This window comes from Podarcis pityusensis, assembly GCF_964106645.2.
Source record: "Podarcis pityusensis genome assembly, chromosome: 8".
Lineage (NCBI taxonomy): Eukaryota > Metazoa > Chordata > Lepidosauria > Squamata > Lacertidae > Podarcis > Podarcis pityusensis.
This window is the reverse complement of record NC_138033.1, coordinates 10,534,444-10,550,892: the sequence shown is the minus strand read 5'-3', so window position 1 is coordinate 10,550,892 and position 16,449 is coordinate 10,534,444. Positions and strand designations below refer to the sequence as shown.

At 50.7% G+C, this 16,449-nt stretch overlaps 2 protein-coding genes and 1 long non-coding RNA gene across 4 annotated transcripts in view; 1 reads left to right on the top strand and 2 right to left on the bottom strand.

Annotated features, from left to right (window-relative positions):
• MEGF8 (multiple EGF like domains 8) overlaps positions 1 to 9,345 on the top strand; it is a 58,959-nt gene extending 49,614 nt beyond the window's left edge. For both annotated transcript variants that reach the window (XM_081018561.1, XM_081018560.1), the window contains exons 41-43: positions 423 to 553; positions 1,624 to 1,756; positions 3,836 to 9,345. In XM_081018561.1, the coding sequence (XP_080874687.1) occupies positions 423 to 553; positions 1,624 to 1,756; positions 3,836 to 5,032 (1,461 nt within the window). In that variant the 3' untranslated portion in view covers positions 5,033 to 9,345. The remainder of the gene's footprint in view (positions 1 to 422; positions 554 to 1,623; positions 1,757 to 3,835) is intronic.
• LOC308484605 overlaps positions 576 to 16,449 on the bottom strand; it is a 110,899-nt gene continuing 95,025 nt past the window's right edge. The window contains exon 2 of the long non-coding RNA XR_013990034.1: positions 576 to 856. This is a non-coding gene — a long non-coding RNA (uncharacterized lncRNA). The remainder of the gene's footprint in view (positions 857 to 16,449) is intronic.
• On the bottom strand, positions 6,166 to 7,919 carry LOC308484507 (cornifelin-like). Its single transcript, XM_081019530.1, has 3 exons — positions 7,789 to 7,919; positions 7,331 to 7,467; positions 6,166 to 6,661 (listed from the first exon to the last, which is right to left on the bottom strand). Exons 1-3 carry the CDS (start codon positions 7,904 to 7,906, stop codon positions 6,569 to 6,571), a joined length of 348 nt encoding a protein of 115 aa, XP_080875656.1. The 5' UTR covers positions 7,907 to 7,919; the 3' UTR covers positions 6,166 to 6,568.

The window sequence follows — 16,449 nt, the reverse complement described above, 5'->3', positions numbered from 1 at the left end:
GGGTTCTCTTCTTCCCCATTTTATCCTCATAGCAACCCTGCGAGGTAGTTCAGTTCCACCCACACTGTGCACTTTTCTCCGTGTGAGAAATAAATCGCCTTTCTTGAGAAAAGGCAGTGATTTAAGGCTCCTTGCCTCCCTCGAAATATATATTTCCCAGTTGCCTTCGCGCCCACAAATACACAAAACACTTGCTGCTGGGTCTAATGAAAACGCGGCAGCGTGCAAGTCTTGGGCAGGTTACGTGAAGCCCCATTCCGCTATAACCAGCTGCCTTTCAGAGAGAGAGAATGCGTTTGCATCACGTTTCCCGAGCGGACAGGATCAGCATTTGTGTCAGAGGATTGTGAGCCTAGTCTGCTGCCAGGGGAAAATGCACGAGTGAGAAGTCACATTTCGCTCGTCTCCCTGCCTCCCCACAGATCCCCAAATGGGTGGCAGAAGGGCCAGCTGAAGACGCCGCCGTGTGCGTGAACTGTCAGAACAACAGCTTTGGGGAGAAATGCGAGAGCTGCCTGCACGGCTACTTCCTGCTGGAGGGAAAGTGCACCAAGTAAGGAGCCGGGAGGCCAAGGCTGAGTCTCGTTCTTGTTTATTTTTTTAAAAAACAAACATATGCTGCTTTCTAGGGCAAAACCTATCCCAGGGCTTCTTTCCGTCATATGCGGTATCAATAAAACCACAGTATCAAACCGAAACATCATGACGCTACAACGGCAGCAGTAAAAACAACAGAGAATGCCACATATTAAAAGCACTTAGAAACAGGTTTCCCACAATATCTGGTTGGCTGGGATTTCGGTCACGGATGTGCCACTGGCTGGATCCTTTCATGACCGTTCTTATACAGTGGTACCTCAGGTTACATACGCTTCAGGTTACATACGCTTCAGGTTACAGACTCCGTTAACCCAGAAATAGTACCTCGGGTTAAGAACTTTGCTTCAGGATAAGAACAGAAATCGCATGGCGGCGGCGCGGTGGCAGTGGGAGGCCCCATTAACTAAAGTGGTGTTTCAGGTTAAGAACAGTTTCAGGTTAAGAACGGACCTCCAGAATGAATTAAGTACATAACCAGAGGTACCATTGTAGCCTTATGTTTAGGGCCCATTTAAAAACCAGTGGAATTCGGAATGGGTGGGCCATGCATATACCGTATTTTTCGCTCTACAAGACCATAAGACGCACCTTGTTTTTAGCAGAGGAAAACAAGAAAAATAATATTCTGAATCAAATGTTGTTGAAGAGGCTTTGCTCGGCTATCCCTAAGCCAGAACAGCAAGAGGGATTGCTGCGCAGCAATCCCTCTTGCTGTTCTGGCTTCAGCGAAAGCTGCACAGCCTGCATTTGCTCTGTAAGATGCACACACATTTCCACTTACTTTTTAGGAGGGAAAAAGTGCGTCTTATAGAGCGAAAAATACGGTATCTCCCTAGGGGCAGGAATGCTTCTGAATACTGGTTTCTGGAAGTCACAGGAGGGGAGGGGGCTCTTGTGGCTGGGGGCTTTCAATAGGCATCTGGCTATTGTGAGATCAGGATGCCGGACTGGCTGGGCCGTTGCCCTGATCCAGGAGGGCTCTGCTCATGTTCTTGTGTCTCCCGGTGACCCCTCTCCTCCCAGGTGCCAGTGCAACGGCCACGCTGACTCGTGCAACGAGCTGGATGGGACCGGCTGCCCCTGCCAGAACAACACGGAGACAGGAGGCTGCCAGAACAGTGCCCAGTCAGACAAAAAGGACTGCTATAAGCAACAGGTGAGGGGCGGGGCTGCGGCCGCAGGAGGCGGGTCCTTGGCAGGGGTGAAAGAAGCTGATGGAGTAAGGCGTGGTCCATCTGGAAGTTCTCTTGCACAATCCCTACCGTGATAACTGGGAGCCGTGCAAGATCATACATGGGGCAGGAGACAGAATCATTTCTCTCCCAAGCACAGTGTCTCCAGGCAGAGGTGTATCTAGGCTCCCTTGCCCTCGGCTGCGAGAGATCTTGTAGCAGAAACGGAAAAAGTTTGCTTTTTGTCACCTTTCGTGCTCTGCCGGCGACTTCCTCTGCAGCCATCAGGGTTGGGTCTGCTCTGCTCTGCCTCCCCTCCTCTTCCTCCCTCCCTCTGCTTGCTACTTTCCCTTCTGGCTCCTCCCTTTCTCCTGCTCCTGCAACTCTCACCTGCTTTCTTCATCTTTCTTCTCTCCAAACCCTAGTGGGCTCTCCACACATGCTCCTAATAGCGCCATCGGCCAACTGAGGCTGCTGTGATTGCTCACACCAGCAACCACATTCCTCCGCCAAGGCACCCAGGGGAGCTTGCATACCTTGCCCAGCATACAGAGCAGCCCAGGGAGTGCATAGATGGGCAGGCAGAGTGGGGAGGGGCAATTTTTGCGGCCCCCTGGGCCTGTGTCCTTGGCAGCAGCCAACCTCTAGGTACATCTCTGTCTCCAGGCCATGCAGGAGAACTTCCAGGCAAACAAAGATTTGTGAGCAAAGCACATAATTAACCCATGGAGCTCCTTGCCACATGCTTTTGTGTTGGGCTGTGATTGCATAAACCTACGTAGCCTCTTGATAGTTACCTGCCGTGATAGCCAGAACATCATTCTCTGTTCAGAAATCGTATACCACTGCTAGGAGATAAAAAGAGTGTAGGTGACGTCCTTTTTGCCACCCCCTCTGTGGTATTTGGACGACTAATCTTGGCAGGAAGACCAATAGGGACCGTTTTGTGTTGTAAATCTGTGCAGGGACAGCAAAAGTGCACAATGTGGTGGTTATGGGGCATTTATAATAATAATAATAATAATAATAATAATAATAATAATAATAATAATAAATTTTATTTATATCCCGCCCTCCCCAGCCGAAGCCGGGCTCAGAGCAGCTAACATCAAATGTATAACACATTAACATAAAATCAGACAATCAATTAAAATACATCCTCAAATCAGATCAGGATCAGAATAAAATCCAATCAGATGGCAACCGGAAGATTAGGGTTGGGGACCTTAAATGCTCACCAGGCCCAACTGTTTGTGCTGAACTTATATGGGCCTGTGAGAAAAATTGGGAGGCCACTTTCATGCAAGTTCTTATGAAAGGGGAGAGGGAGTCAGACTGAACCCCGACCAAAGGCCTGGCAGAACAGCTCTGTCTTGCAGGCCCTGCGGAAAGATGTCAAGTCCCGCAGGGCCCTAGTCTCTTGTGACAGAGCGTTCCACCAGATTGGAGCCACAGCCGAAAAAGCCCTGGCTCTAGTTGAGGCCAGCCTAACCTCTCTGTGGCCTGGGACCTTCAGGATGTTTTTATTTGAAGACCGTAAGTTCCTCTGTGGGACATACCAGGAGAGGCGGTCCCGTAGGTACGAGGGTCCTAGACCATATAGGGTTTTAAAGGTTAAAACCAGCACCTTAAACCTGATTCTGTACCCCACCAGGAGCCAGTGCAGCTGGTATAGCACCGGGTGAATGTGATCTCGCAGCGAGGACCCCGTAAGGAGTCTCGCCGCGGCATTCTGCACCCGCTAGAGTTTCTGGGTCAGTCTCAAGGGCAGCCCCATGTAGAGTGAGTTACAATAATCCAGTCTGGAGGTGACCGTTGCGTGGATCACAGTGGCTAGATCAGGGCAAGGACCTGCAGAACACCTTGTGCCACCCTTCGACTGGGAGAAGCAAAGTGAATTTAGCAAAGTAGTAAAGATTTTCGAATAAGAAGCAACAGTGCAGAGTCGTTTCATTTGTGCCCCTTTCACAGAGTGAAGAATTTGGGTAGGATGGGCATGAGACAGCTTGCGTGACCCCCCAATCCCACTAAACTGACCTGCCTTCCCCCCTTGTCCCCAACAGTGTGCCAAGTGCCGCGAGTTTTTCCACGGCAACCCGGTGGGCGGCCACCAGTGCTACCGGCTGATCATTGTGGACCAAGAGAGCTGCTTTGACCCGACGTCGCAGCTCAACTGCTTCCACGAGCCCAACATCAAGAACCTACTGCTCGGCCGCTCCGTCTTCTTCGGCGTCCAGCCCAAATTCACCAACGTGGACATCCGCATCACCATCGATGTGACCTTTGGTGGGGTGGATGTCTACATCTCCACCTCCTACGAGATGTTTGTGGTGGATGTGGACCGGGCCACGGGCTTCCACTCCGTGCGCGTTGTGCCGCCGGGGGAAGAGGCGGGCGGGCGCAGCGGCCTCGGCAACGGGAGCCAGCCCTCTCCGGCCGTGCGAGAGGCGCGGACCCATGGGCTCATCACCTACATCACCGTGCGGGAGCAGCAAGCGGTGCTGGTCGTGCGAGCTGTCCGGGACCGAGTGGTCATCACCTACCCGCACGAGATCCACGCCCTGAAATCCAGCCGTTTCTACGTCATCCTTCTGGGCATCGGGGGCACCAGCCCCAACGTCACTGAGTCCCAGGGGCTGCTCTTCTTCCGCCAAGACCAGGCCCACATTGACCTCTTTGTCTTCTTCTCCGTCTTCTTCTCCTGCTTCTTCCTCTTCCTCTCCGTCTGCGTCCTGCTCTGGAAGGTCAAGCAGTTCCTGGACCTGCGACATGAGCAGCGGCGCCACCTGCAGGAGATGACCAAGATGGCCAGCCGGCCTTTCGCTAAAGTGACCATCTATTTCGAGCCAGATGCGCTGGGGGCTGCGGCTGAGCTGGTCTTCCTCCCTGCGCGGCCCCACAAGCACCCGGCGCTGACCGCTGCCCAGCCCAGCCGGCTGAAGCCATACCACGAGGTACCCTACCCTGTGGCCCACTTCCGACGCTCCGAGCCCTTCCTCTCCCACCTGATGGGCTACTCCTACTCCAGCTTCCGGGTGGGACCCATCACCCTGGAGCCGACGGACGACGGGATGGCCGGGGTGGCCACGGTCCTCTTCCAGCTGCCCGGAGGACTGCAGGCCCCTAACCGTGCCTGCTTAGGCTCCGCCCTCGTCACCCTGCGCCACAATCTCCAGGACTACTGCAGCAGCAGCCACGGAGTCAGCAGCTCCCGCAAAGGACTCCTCAGCCACGAGAACCTCACGAGCATGTCCCTCTGAGCCGCCGGGGGATCCCTGCCAGGCTTCGGAAGGGATGGGACTTGTTGCCTGCGTCGCCCGCTCAGCAGCCCTTCTTCGCCTCGGGGAGGCGGCCGAGAAGGGGTGCGCAGGAGAAGCGCCTTTGCGGGTGGAAGGCAAGGGAAGCATCTCCCGTTATCATGTCATGGAACACAGACCTTGCCACCAGAGGGCGCTGCTGTACTCCTGCAGCTCCAAAGTGTTGGTGTGGGGAGGGAGGGGGCCTCTCTAGCGCCGGCTCCCTCCCCGTTTTCCTTGCGCAGCTGCGCAGGAGGGAGTGGGCAGCAAGTGGCCGCCAGCCCAACTCTTCTTCTGCATTAAAAGTCAGGGACAGGTTTGTCGGAAGGAAACTCCATGTGTTTGTTTGCAGAGGGGATTTGACATCCCCTCTCTGATTTTTCTCAGTGTTGTTTTCCTTTTTTTGCATTTTAACCCCGTCTCTCCCACCTACTTTTGTTACAGTCCTCTGGCCACCACTGCCTGCCCACCCACCCCCTGCACACAGACACCGAAAGCCCTCAGAAGGTCATAGAGTTTCCCTGACACTGTTTCCTTCCTTGGCAAAATAGCCGAGCTGGAGGTGGTTTTGTGGAGTCAACACAATCAAGTGCTGAATGGGCCGTTGCCAAACCTGGTGCCACCTGGATGTTGTTGGACTACAACTCCCATCAGCCCCCAGCCCGCACACCAGGTTGCCAAAGAGATGGCTTACGGAAGCTTTTCATGTATTGTACAACTTCAGACTATGGGGGGGGGTGGCGCGGAGTTGGGGTTCAGGTTTGAGAAACACTCACTGCACCTACGACTCTAGGGCACCAGGAAGAAGGGCTTGTGCCAAGTCTTTCCGCATGTGTCACATGGCTTCAAATGGCACAGCCTAGGAAAAGCTTTATTCCCTCGATTCCTGCATTGCAGGGGGTTGGACTAGATGACCCTTGGGGTCCCTTCCAACTCTACAGTTCTGTGACTGAAGTCAACTGGCCCTTCTGTTTTGCTCAGCATTTTGAGAACCGCAGCTTCGCTTCCCAGGGATGTTGCATCACAGTTCTGAGTCAACTGCCTTTTGTGTATGCAGCTCCTTGACCCAACCCCTGGAAGCTGAAGAATCGAGATGCTTTGCTGCAGGAGGAGAGCTGTATCCCCCCACCTTATTTATTTACAACGCCAGCAACTTCCTATGTGCACACAGTGTAATATTAACAGGGGGAGAGAGGGTGATGTGGCTCCCTCCCCCCCACACACTGGAGGAGCAGGTTGTGACTGTCCTTAGTGAAGCAACACCTGAAGTCCAGTGAGAGGCACAAGCCACGACAGTCCAAAGCTTGCAGTTCTCCTATGCCTGCGCTTCATCAGTCGGCTGGAAACCAACTTGGCAGCGCTTTGCAACTCAGCTTCAAAGCTTCCCTGAGTGGTTCGGTTCAGTTCATTCCAGGCACCTGAGCCCCACAGCACCCCCAACGCAGTAGGGGACGGGGCTGACCAGCAAGAGGGTTCCAGAGTGTCCAGCTCAGGATGAGGCTAACAACATGGGCTCTTCAGCTCTCGTGCCATCTGGCACAGAGCGCAAGGGCAGCAGAAGCAGAAAGCGCACCAGTCGCCGCACACGCAGCCCTGTGGAAGAGGAGAGGACCATCAGTCGGGGAAAGCCTTGTCTTCGCTCCTGCCTCCAAGCGCCTCCCCACTGCCCCAGATTAAACACCGAACATAGCCTGTGTAGATTGCCTGCTTTAAACCCAATCTAACAGCCATTCCATCTTTGGTTCCGTGGAGGGGTTTTCGGCAGAATTCTCAGCACCTCAAACCAGTTCCCACGAATAGCAGGGACGGCCTGATGGGAACTATCTACTGATAGGATGTGCTCTCAATATGAGGCCCCCTGGATCTGCCTAGCAGCCTGTGTCTCCCCCAAACTCTGTCCTCTGGCCAAACTGCACCAATCTGGCAACCTCTCCCCTTTCTCCACATTGGACTTTTGTATGTCACGGCCAAGAGGAAGAGCTGCGAGCCTCCGTCTGACCAGTGGCAGGGGCTAATTCCTTGACTCTGCAACAAGACTCTTGACTTCCTGGGCTGCTGCAACAGCTGCTGCCGTGGGATAGAGCTCTGGTGTCCATTGTGTGAAAGGCTGCAGAGCTCGCTGCATTTGCTCCCTGCCTGCCTGCCTGCACCTCCCTCCTTCACCCTGGCTATAACTCCCATGTGCCAACTGGAGAGCTCGCTTTTGCGCCTCCTGGCAATCATCTGCTGGAACGTTCCCAGAAGTCCCCCGGAGACGGGTACCTTGATGCGCAGCTGTTCTCGCAGGCCCGTCCGCATGGCCACAAGAGCCCCCGGCAGGAAGGGGACGCAGAAGCACTCGCCGTACTGCGTGGCCACCTTGCACATGAGGCAGGGAAGGCAGAAGATCCCGCAGAAACCTGGGGGAGGGGGCAGAGAGGGCTTCAATTTGACATGGAGATTGCCAGGTTGAGCCCTGGACAATTTTCTGCAACGCTAACACTCTGCACTGGACCCTGAAGCTGAGCGCCTCTGATCCGAATATCTGTAAATCAGCAAATGGGTACGAAAGAACAGAGCCTCCGTTGGGGAAAGACATGCCTTTGAGGCAGGCTTGAGCCCTGCACCTAAGAGGTGCCAGGCAGCAGTAGGGTGGCTTTGCTGCAAGATGGGGAGCGAAGCAACTGCCCAGGGTACCCTCCTCCCTGCCCCCAGCATGGTCAGTCCCCAGCAACACTCACATATCGATTGGTCCGAGCTGCAGTCCGTCAATCCCGATTTCCAATCCCTGTATGGACACGGGCAGCTGCTGTTAATGGCCGCAGGCTGAGTGACCACAGGGCAAGGCTGGAAAGCCATGAAGGAGAATGGTGCCAGGAAGAGAAGGCACTCCGAGGATCGGAAGGAAGAGGTTGCCAAGTATCAGCTCCCAGTCACAGGGATCCAGTTTTCAGCTACTTTCCCAGTTAGATATCATCCGGGGGGAGCGCTTGAATTACCGAGACTCGTGTCCTACGGAGCAGTTTGGAGGAATTTGCTTGCAGCTGGAACACAGCACACCTGCGATGATGGGAGGCCGTGGGTGTGAGTCTTGGCACACAGAAGAGAAGGTGGTTGCAGGTTGCACAGAATCCAAAAGCTCATTTTGCTACTGTTCCTGCCACTCCAAACTGGCGGCAGGGAAAAGATTATAATTTCAAAAGGAGGCTGAGCGTGCAACACAGCTGGAGAAGGAAGGTGCGTGGGTGTCAAACCACTGACTCAGAAACGCCTTCAGCTGCACTCAGTGGCCAGGCTTTTAAAGGGAAGGGCGTCCCCAGGTGTGAAATGTCTTGAAAGCCCTGCCCCCTGACCCCAAATGTGCAGTGGCAAGCTGTGCTGTTTGAACAGCGATGAGAAAAGTGCATTCAACGGTCTGCCACATGCCAGCCTTGTAGGTGGCACCAGATTATTCAGGAAGGTAAAATCTGCATAGAACTGTCCAGGAACTCTTCTAAATGGGGTGGCTGGGAAACGGTATGGATTTTGTTCAGGGTAAGTGCGGAGAAGCCCGGGTGGGGGTGAATCCTGACTTGATGTGCATGCCATTGGGGCTCAAGATTGGCTGTAGCATAACCGCTGATGATGGGTTTGTCTTCAGGTGGGTGGAACAAGCACTTCTCCAAAAAGCAAACAAGCCAGGCCTCAGGGTGTTCCGTGTTGTGCAAGTGCAATAAGCTTTGCACAGGTGCACCAAAGTGCAAAAAGGTTACTTGTGTATTTTGAAGAAGCAATAGTGTAGGATGGCGGGGTGGTGGATTGTGGGCCTCATTTGGCCCACCCTGGCAACTTGGAAGTGGCACCTAAAAACAGCAACACCCCTCAGAAACTGCTCTGCGCAGTTAGCAGCAGTTGTTTTCAGGGATTTAAGGAGGAACACTGATTTCCAGGGAGTTGGGGACTGTGGCAGCAGAATCCACACCCGCCCCCCCCCCCAGTTCTGCTGCCTCCACGTTATCAAGCATTTCAGCTCAGTAACATGGGAGCGTTTCAGTCGACAGTCATGGGATTGTAACTGGCTTGGATTGAACCTGGTGCACTCCCAAAGCTCTCCCAACAAATTGGGTCAAAGTAGTGCGGATTGTTTCCCCCTGCAGAGTTGGCAGCTGACCCCTTGCTCACGTAGCCAAGCTCACCAAGCAGCCCATCTGCATGCCAGTTGCTTCATTGTTAAGAACGACACGAGCCAATAAGTAAATTATTGACGGATTTGACACATGAGTACATGATGGTTTTTTTCAATAAAATCTTATAAATTATTTGAGCGCCTCTTTATGGCGGGGGTGTGTGTGTGTGTTTATCTGTTTTCAGACAACAGGATGGCTTCGTTTTCTTAACCGCTGAGGTTTGACCAGTTTCAATAAAGTAAGACCAGTTTTATAGTAGGTCAGGCATAGGCAAACTTGGCCCTCCAGATGTTTTGGGACCACAACTCCCATGATCCCTAGCTAACAGGACCAGTGGTCAGGAATGATGGGAATTGTGCTACAAAACATCCGGAGGGCCAAGTTTGCCTATGCCTGGCATAGGTCTATCAATGGCTAATAGTCATGCTGTATTTGCTCCTAGAGGTTGTGTTGACCCTCTGCAGCTGAGCATAGGGACCCACCCACACCTCAGCTTAACGTGGCCTGTGAATCTCGCCTGCTTCCTCTCATTCCTCCTCATTCATGCGGCATTTTCCAATTGCTGCCGACCCATACTTTCCCCCTAAGTCCAGATATTCCCTAGTAATACTAGCACATCGGAGAGTGTGCTACACCCATCTTGTCTCTAGAGATAATGGAGTGTGCCTCTGGAGGGTGAAATCAAACCGCTGCGTTACCAGCACCAAAGTTTTTCCTCCTGACCTTAAAGATTTGTTTTTTTAAACAAACAAACAAACAAACGGGAGGATTAAAGTTTTGTATCCTGTTACAGCCCCTACTACATCAAGGTGCAGACCCCTCTCACGGCTTCATTTCTATATACTACTGGCAAAGTCGGCACCCTGACAAGCCCCAAAGGGATACCAAGGCTTAAAACAGTGAGAAAAAGTCCACACCCAGATTAGTTTTTAATTAACAGCTTCTATGAAGAGGAGTTTGGGTTTAAATTTAAAAGGGCAAAGGGAGCTTCGTTTGCTGGGAAGTTAGGCAGTCTTAGATGCTTCGTGAGCCGTCGCTCCTGATTTGTTTCTGGGACGGCTCAGCAACATTTCCTAAAAGCAAGGGGTTGTCTCGCAGTTTCCAGCCCCCGTCCTTTATTGAAACAGAAAGCCCAATCTTTCGTTGTGCAAGTCCTTCCAATGAGCTCCTAATTTAGCTGCTCGAATTGCCTGCTGCATGGTGAAATCCCACTTGAAACGAGCACCAGTCAGGAAGCAAAGCCGGAACGCCCCATTATTGGAACAAGAGTCCTTTGATGGTGCATCTACATTTATTAGCCAAGTTGCACAAACTGATAACATAGATAGACGCCTGATTAAATCTTAATTAAACCATTGACTAATAAGGGGTGTTTCATACAAAACAGAATTATTTGTCTTTTTGTTTGACACCTAAGATAAAGGCAAGCGGCAGGGGCAGTGTCCACATCTGGTGACCTACTTCTGCAAGTGACTTCCACTAATGCAAATGGTGTGTACAAGAATTGGATAGGGTGTAAATATTAGCTTGGCAGAGGAACATAACTTGGCATTCTTGCTTCACTCTGCAGAGGAGTCCTGTGTAACCTGGAAATGCTCTAGAATTTTAAACACAAGCCATTCCAAAGGCGTTGCCTTACTGGGTCTGTTTCTGCATCAGGCAGAGCAATCCTAAATCCAGGAAGCTGGTGAACTTAATGCCGGTTTAAAGGTAAAGGGACCCCTGACCATTAGGTCCAGTCGTGACCAACATTGGGGTTGCGGCGCTCATCTCACTTTATTGGCCGAGGGAGCTGGCATACAGCTTCCGGGTCGTGGGCAGCATGACTAAGCTGCTTCTGGCAAACCAGAGCAGTGCACAGAAACACCATTTACCTTCCCACCAGAGCGGTACCTATTTATCTACTTGCACTTTGACGTGTTTTCGAACTGCTAGGTTGGCAGGAGCAGGGACTGAGCAACGGGACCTCACTCCGCTGTGGGGATTCGAACCGCCGACCTTCTGATCGGCAAGTCCTAGGCTCTGTGGTTTAAGTTACCCTTACTCCAGATTCCATTTGGGGCAAGGCTATACTGCTTACACGAGTCATCCCAAGCCAGCTGGAGGGAAAACAAGCCTTGAAAGGAGAATTTCACTTATGCCACACTTCTGTGTAAATTATACCAGCTTGCCAGTTCCATGACTGAGCTGGAAGGGGTTTGGCATAGCTGTAAATCTCTCCTTGCCCAGTCCTGCCATGCTGCTTCTGGGGAACAGGCCAGCTTAAGTTTGGGCAGTTTAAGTGGGGATGAGGGAGTTATACTTGCAAGACCTCCAAACTCTCATTCAGGTGGATCCTGGGTTCAGATTACACTGTAAGCAGAAAAGCAAGATTCTAACAGAGTTAAATGCTTAGCATGGGAGGAGTCGCGCTTGAGTTACTGCTGCAAAACCAACAGAGAGTCTTGCAGCACCAAAATGTAATTCTGGCAGCTTTTCACTCCACAAAAAAAGCTTAATGAAACTGCTAATCCCGAAGGTGCTACAAAACGGCTGCAACAGATTAATACTGCTACCCCTCTGGAAAGTGCTGCAGAAACATTTCTTGCAGCTGATCTGTGCAGCTTCCAGCAAATAGGGAGGCAGGAGGTGGTGCAAGCCGTGGCGCTCGCTCTCTTCAGCCGACTGACCAGAAGCCAGAGAATGTGATCAAGGTAAGGCAACCGAAAGATTATGGAAGCCACACCTCAGGCTCACCAAAAGCAGCTTATGTGCAGCCTAACCCGCTGAGCAGGACTTGGAAGTGGACCGCAGCTCCTGTTGCTGCTACTGAGGTTGAACATCAGCTGTAGATCTCTATCCCCTTCCACAAGTTTGCCCAATCCATCTTGTGTTCTAACACCTAAACTTGTCGCCGTCCCCTTTTCTTGTGGCAGGGAGTTCCGTAAGGCAGTAACACCCATGGTCCTCGTTCCTCCAACCACAGGATAGGCAGATGAGATGACTGAGAAGCTCACAGGCTGAGTGATGAGGCAACCACTTCCCCTTTCACCTGGAAATTGGGCGTACGGCCTCCAAAGCTTTTCAAGGCGGTTCCTGGATGCCAAGTGTGATTCTGCCTTCTTGTTCCCCTCCAATTTATTGCCGGTGAATTAGCTAGGGCAGTTCCCTCAGATAAGAGATGCATGAGTTTCAGATATAAATCCAGTCACCTCCAAAATAAAACAGCGTCATCTCTCTGCGGCTGCACATACTCCAACCTGCCAGATATACATATTTTACTTTTCTGTTGGATAAATTTTGGCCGATACCTGAGGATCAGGGCAACTGATAATGTATTTCAAATAGCAGCTGAAACCAGTGATGTGGGGTAAACCCCCCCCATTTGGAAATTCCCCACAATATTTTTTGCAACTATATTTTTCAGTGGAAACCCCCCCCCCCATTTTTAGAACGGCAATTTCCTATAACATTTTAATTAGTTACACAATGAATTCGTTCCAGTTAAAAATTGGCAATGGGGATGCTTTTCCCAGGAAGGCTTGCTGGCACCTTTGTTGCTTATCTTTAGGCGCCTGGCAAAAACATTCCTCTTCTCCCAGGCCTTTGGCTAATTAAACAATCTATGGCTTTTTAAGCTGCGCATGTGTGTACGTGACGGGGGTACTGTTTTCGCTTGTGACTGTTTTTATATTGTCAACTGCCCCGTGATCCTTGGATGAAGGGCAGTACAGAAATGTAAGAAAGAAAAATAAAAACAGGAAAAAGAAACACCACACATCAGCATTGGCACAATCATATTGTCGTGCCCACTCCAGTCTCCAAGTGGCAAGAAACTCCAGTGGTCCCAGGGCTTCCGTTTCTTTGGAATAAACATCGATGGAGAATGTGATGTCCTTGGGATATATGGTTTTGTTTACACATGTCTACAACCTCCTCACAGGATGGAGGGGCGCACAGCAGGAGCACCCCAGCAGTTTTTGCTTCCCCATTAGAGTTCAAGGGAAGCCCCAAAACACATCTGAGTCCAGCACAGAGCAAAACATACCTCTGTCTTCCCAGCTTTCAGAATCAGACTGGTTTGCCCTGTTTTATCTTGCAGACTCTAACCTCACTCATAGGATCACAGGTCTGAAAGGGACCCGCAGGTATCATCCAGACTGACCCCTGCCAAACAATGTAAAAATAAATTGCACTAGTCTGGCATCCTGTACTCATCAGTGGCCAACCCGATGTCTATAGGAAGCCAGCAAACAGGACCTGAGAGCAAGAGTGCTCTTGTGATTCCCAGAAATTGGATAGCAGAGAAGTGCCTTGCCTCCAACAGTGGAAACAGAAGCCACTGAAGTCAGATCCCAGTTTAGTTCAGGACCGTGGATATTTTTCTAATCCAAAGTTTTCCAGAAAACCCACTTTCATTTTAATTTAGTAGTGGATTTATCTTTCATTTTAATTTAGTACAGTGGTACCTTGGGTTAAGTACTTAATTCGTTCCGGAGGTCCGTACTTAACCTGAAACTGTTCTTAACCTGAAACACCACTTAAGCTAATGGGGCCTCCTGCTGCCACCGCGCCGCCGGAGCACAATTTCTGTTCTCATCCTGAAGTAAAGTTCTTAACCCGAAGTACTATTTCTCGGTTAGCAGAGTCTGTAACCTGAAGCGTATGTAACCTGAAGCGTATGTAACCTGAGGTACCACTGTAGTGGATTTATCGCTCACTTTACTCCCATCATGGAAGTCACATTTCCATGGTGGGTCTCCCGTTCAGGCACTGAGAAGAGCCAAACCTACTTTGTTTCGACAAGATGGACATTTCAAACAAGCTGAAATCACTGGCTAACTCTCGAGTCAAAAAGAGCTCAGTGGATGTGCTGCAATCTAACCCTCAAAACACAACCCTCTTGTGTTTTGAAACCTCTCTGGGACAAAGGCCAAGGGATGGGATGAAAAGTGCCAGCACTGCCCAAGTCTTCAACTATGGCAGGCGAATATCCTGGCTCGGAAGCAGATAATCCATTTGGTAGGCTCAACTGGCAAGCACACTCTCCAAGGTTGTACTGCTTCAAGTTTACAACTATGTGTGGGAGTTACACATTTGACTCAAGGCCCGCACAGTGTAGTATTTGTCATCAGAGCTTGCCTGAGGCCCAGGGCAGGAGTCCTTGGTTGGGAGGCACAGAGTGTTGTGCTGAACGTCCGTTTTGGCTGCAAAACGACGACAGTCTCCATGTCTCAATTCTCCAGAGGAACACTGACTCTGGGTGAGTGCCTGGAACCCCCTGGGATCTTGCAGAGAGTGGAGGTGGCACACGACTTTTGAAGCACTATTAATACAGTGGCTTAAAAATAACCATATAAGCTCCAGCTGCTGAAATTCCATCTTCTGTGTGACAACCTTGCAGGCTGTCCAACAAATCACACCCTGATCCTTTATGAGCCCTGCTATCAATCTTCAGTAACCTGCAGGACGGCACATTTCAAAAGAGTTCATTTTAATGATTCTGACTGCAGTCAGCTTAGAAACTGTGGCCTGCTGGAAGCCACCTGCAGGCGATATCTCAGGTTGGTTTGCACGAATTTCACAAGTTGTTTCTGCCAAAAAGCTAACACGCCAAAGTAGAATAGCAAAGGATATGATAAAATATGATGGCTCTGTTGAAATACGTGTCAGGGAACTGCCATCGGAAGGAAGGGAGGTGGAAGGGCTCACACAGGTTGGGAGAGACTCAGCAGCTGAAGAGGGAACCAGTAGGGGGAGAAGAGCTGAGCTGAGGGAAAGTGAGCAGGAGGGATGGCTCCGAGACACTTCCAGCGAAAACAGTGGGGAGGTTTCAGGACCTCCTGTAGGGACACCCACTCCTCGCCGGAAACTGTCACGCAGAGAGTCCAGAAGATGTGTTTCCGTTAAGGAGCTTTTATGTTGGAAGCGATTCCGAAAGCAACCACTGTCGGAATCTGCAAGCGACTGACGGAGCCATGTTTAAGGGGCTCCGTTACAGACAGAGGTTTGCAAACTTGACCAAACTCTGAGGGACTTGGATTTTACGCACAAGCAGCTCATTGTCCCATCACAATACGGTTTCCTCTTATTGCACATGTAAGCATCCTTGCAGTATGCTTTTTTGGAAGGACCATTTATATATGTCCTTAATTATTACCTGAGAAGAAAACATAATATATGGCATATACTGCACTTTACTTGTCTCCTTGACTGAAAGATGCCTCCCATAATCTCGTTCACCTCGACTTTCCAGTTTCTTACTATAGTTATCTGCTTATGGTTTTTTATCCTAACTGAAAACTCAAACAAACATCATTTTAAATACCCAACCCAGCCCAACCTTCAAGCCACCCAATCTTTTCTAAAGAGTGTACATCAACTACCATCAACCACAAAACACAAAGCATGCATTTGTTCTTAAGAAGAGACACACCATTCTCATGGGATAGACACTTCCCAATTTTGTTACTCGTATTTTGATATCAAATGATAGCAATACTGAACATCCCAGTTAAGTGGGATAAATGCAGCCTTAATGTCCCTATCAAGTGAGTGAGGCTTCAGGACAGAAGCAGATGTACTCCTGGGCCCCCGTTGGTCCTCACACCGTTCATTTTTAGACCCATAGCTCACCCCATCTCCAAGGGCTCAAGGGCAGGTAACTAAGGCAACACGGATTAAGTATGACGGATTAAGACTTCCCACGGCTTCTTGACAAAACACTGAACCACCAGATGACGCGGCCAAACTAGCAGGAGTCTTTTGATATTGGCAGAGAGGTGCGTCCTCATTCGGGGTTGTGGACAGGTACAGCTGGATTGAGACTGGGGGAGCCAAGCGCCCAGGTCCACTTTAAAGATAAAAGAATATAAGGAAGAGCCGTGCGGGAGAAGGGAAGAACTTGAAGTTGCCCACTGGACAGCAGATGGAGCAAGAAACACACAGGTCAGCTTTTTCCCCACTATGGTGAGAAAAAGACTAGCATTGGTATTGAATTTGGCATCTATCTGTCTCAGGAGACAATGGAGAAGTCAAACTGTTGGAGAGTTACAGCACCTGCAGATACCGATTTGGGTGAGACATGTTTTTTCGCAGCTGGGGCAGATGAAGGCATACAGTTGTGCTGCAGCAGATGTACCATGGCGTTTCTTCTTCTCTGCACTCCTCCAAGCAGTCATTCCTCCTCTGGTCACTGCTGTGGACGCACGACCTGTCTGACTGTCTCCAGGGATTCCCACCCAGCAGAGTTGATGC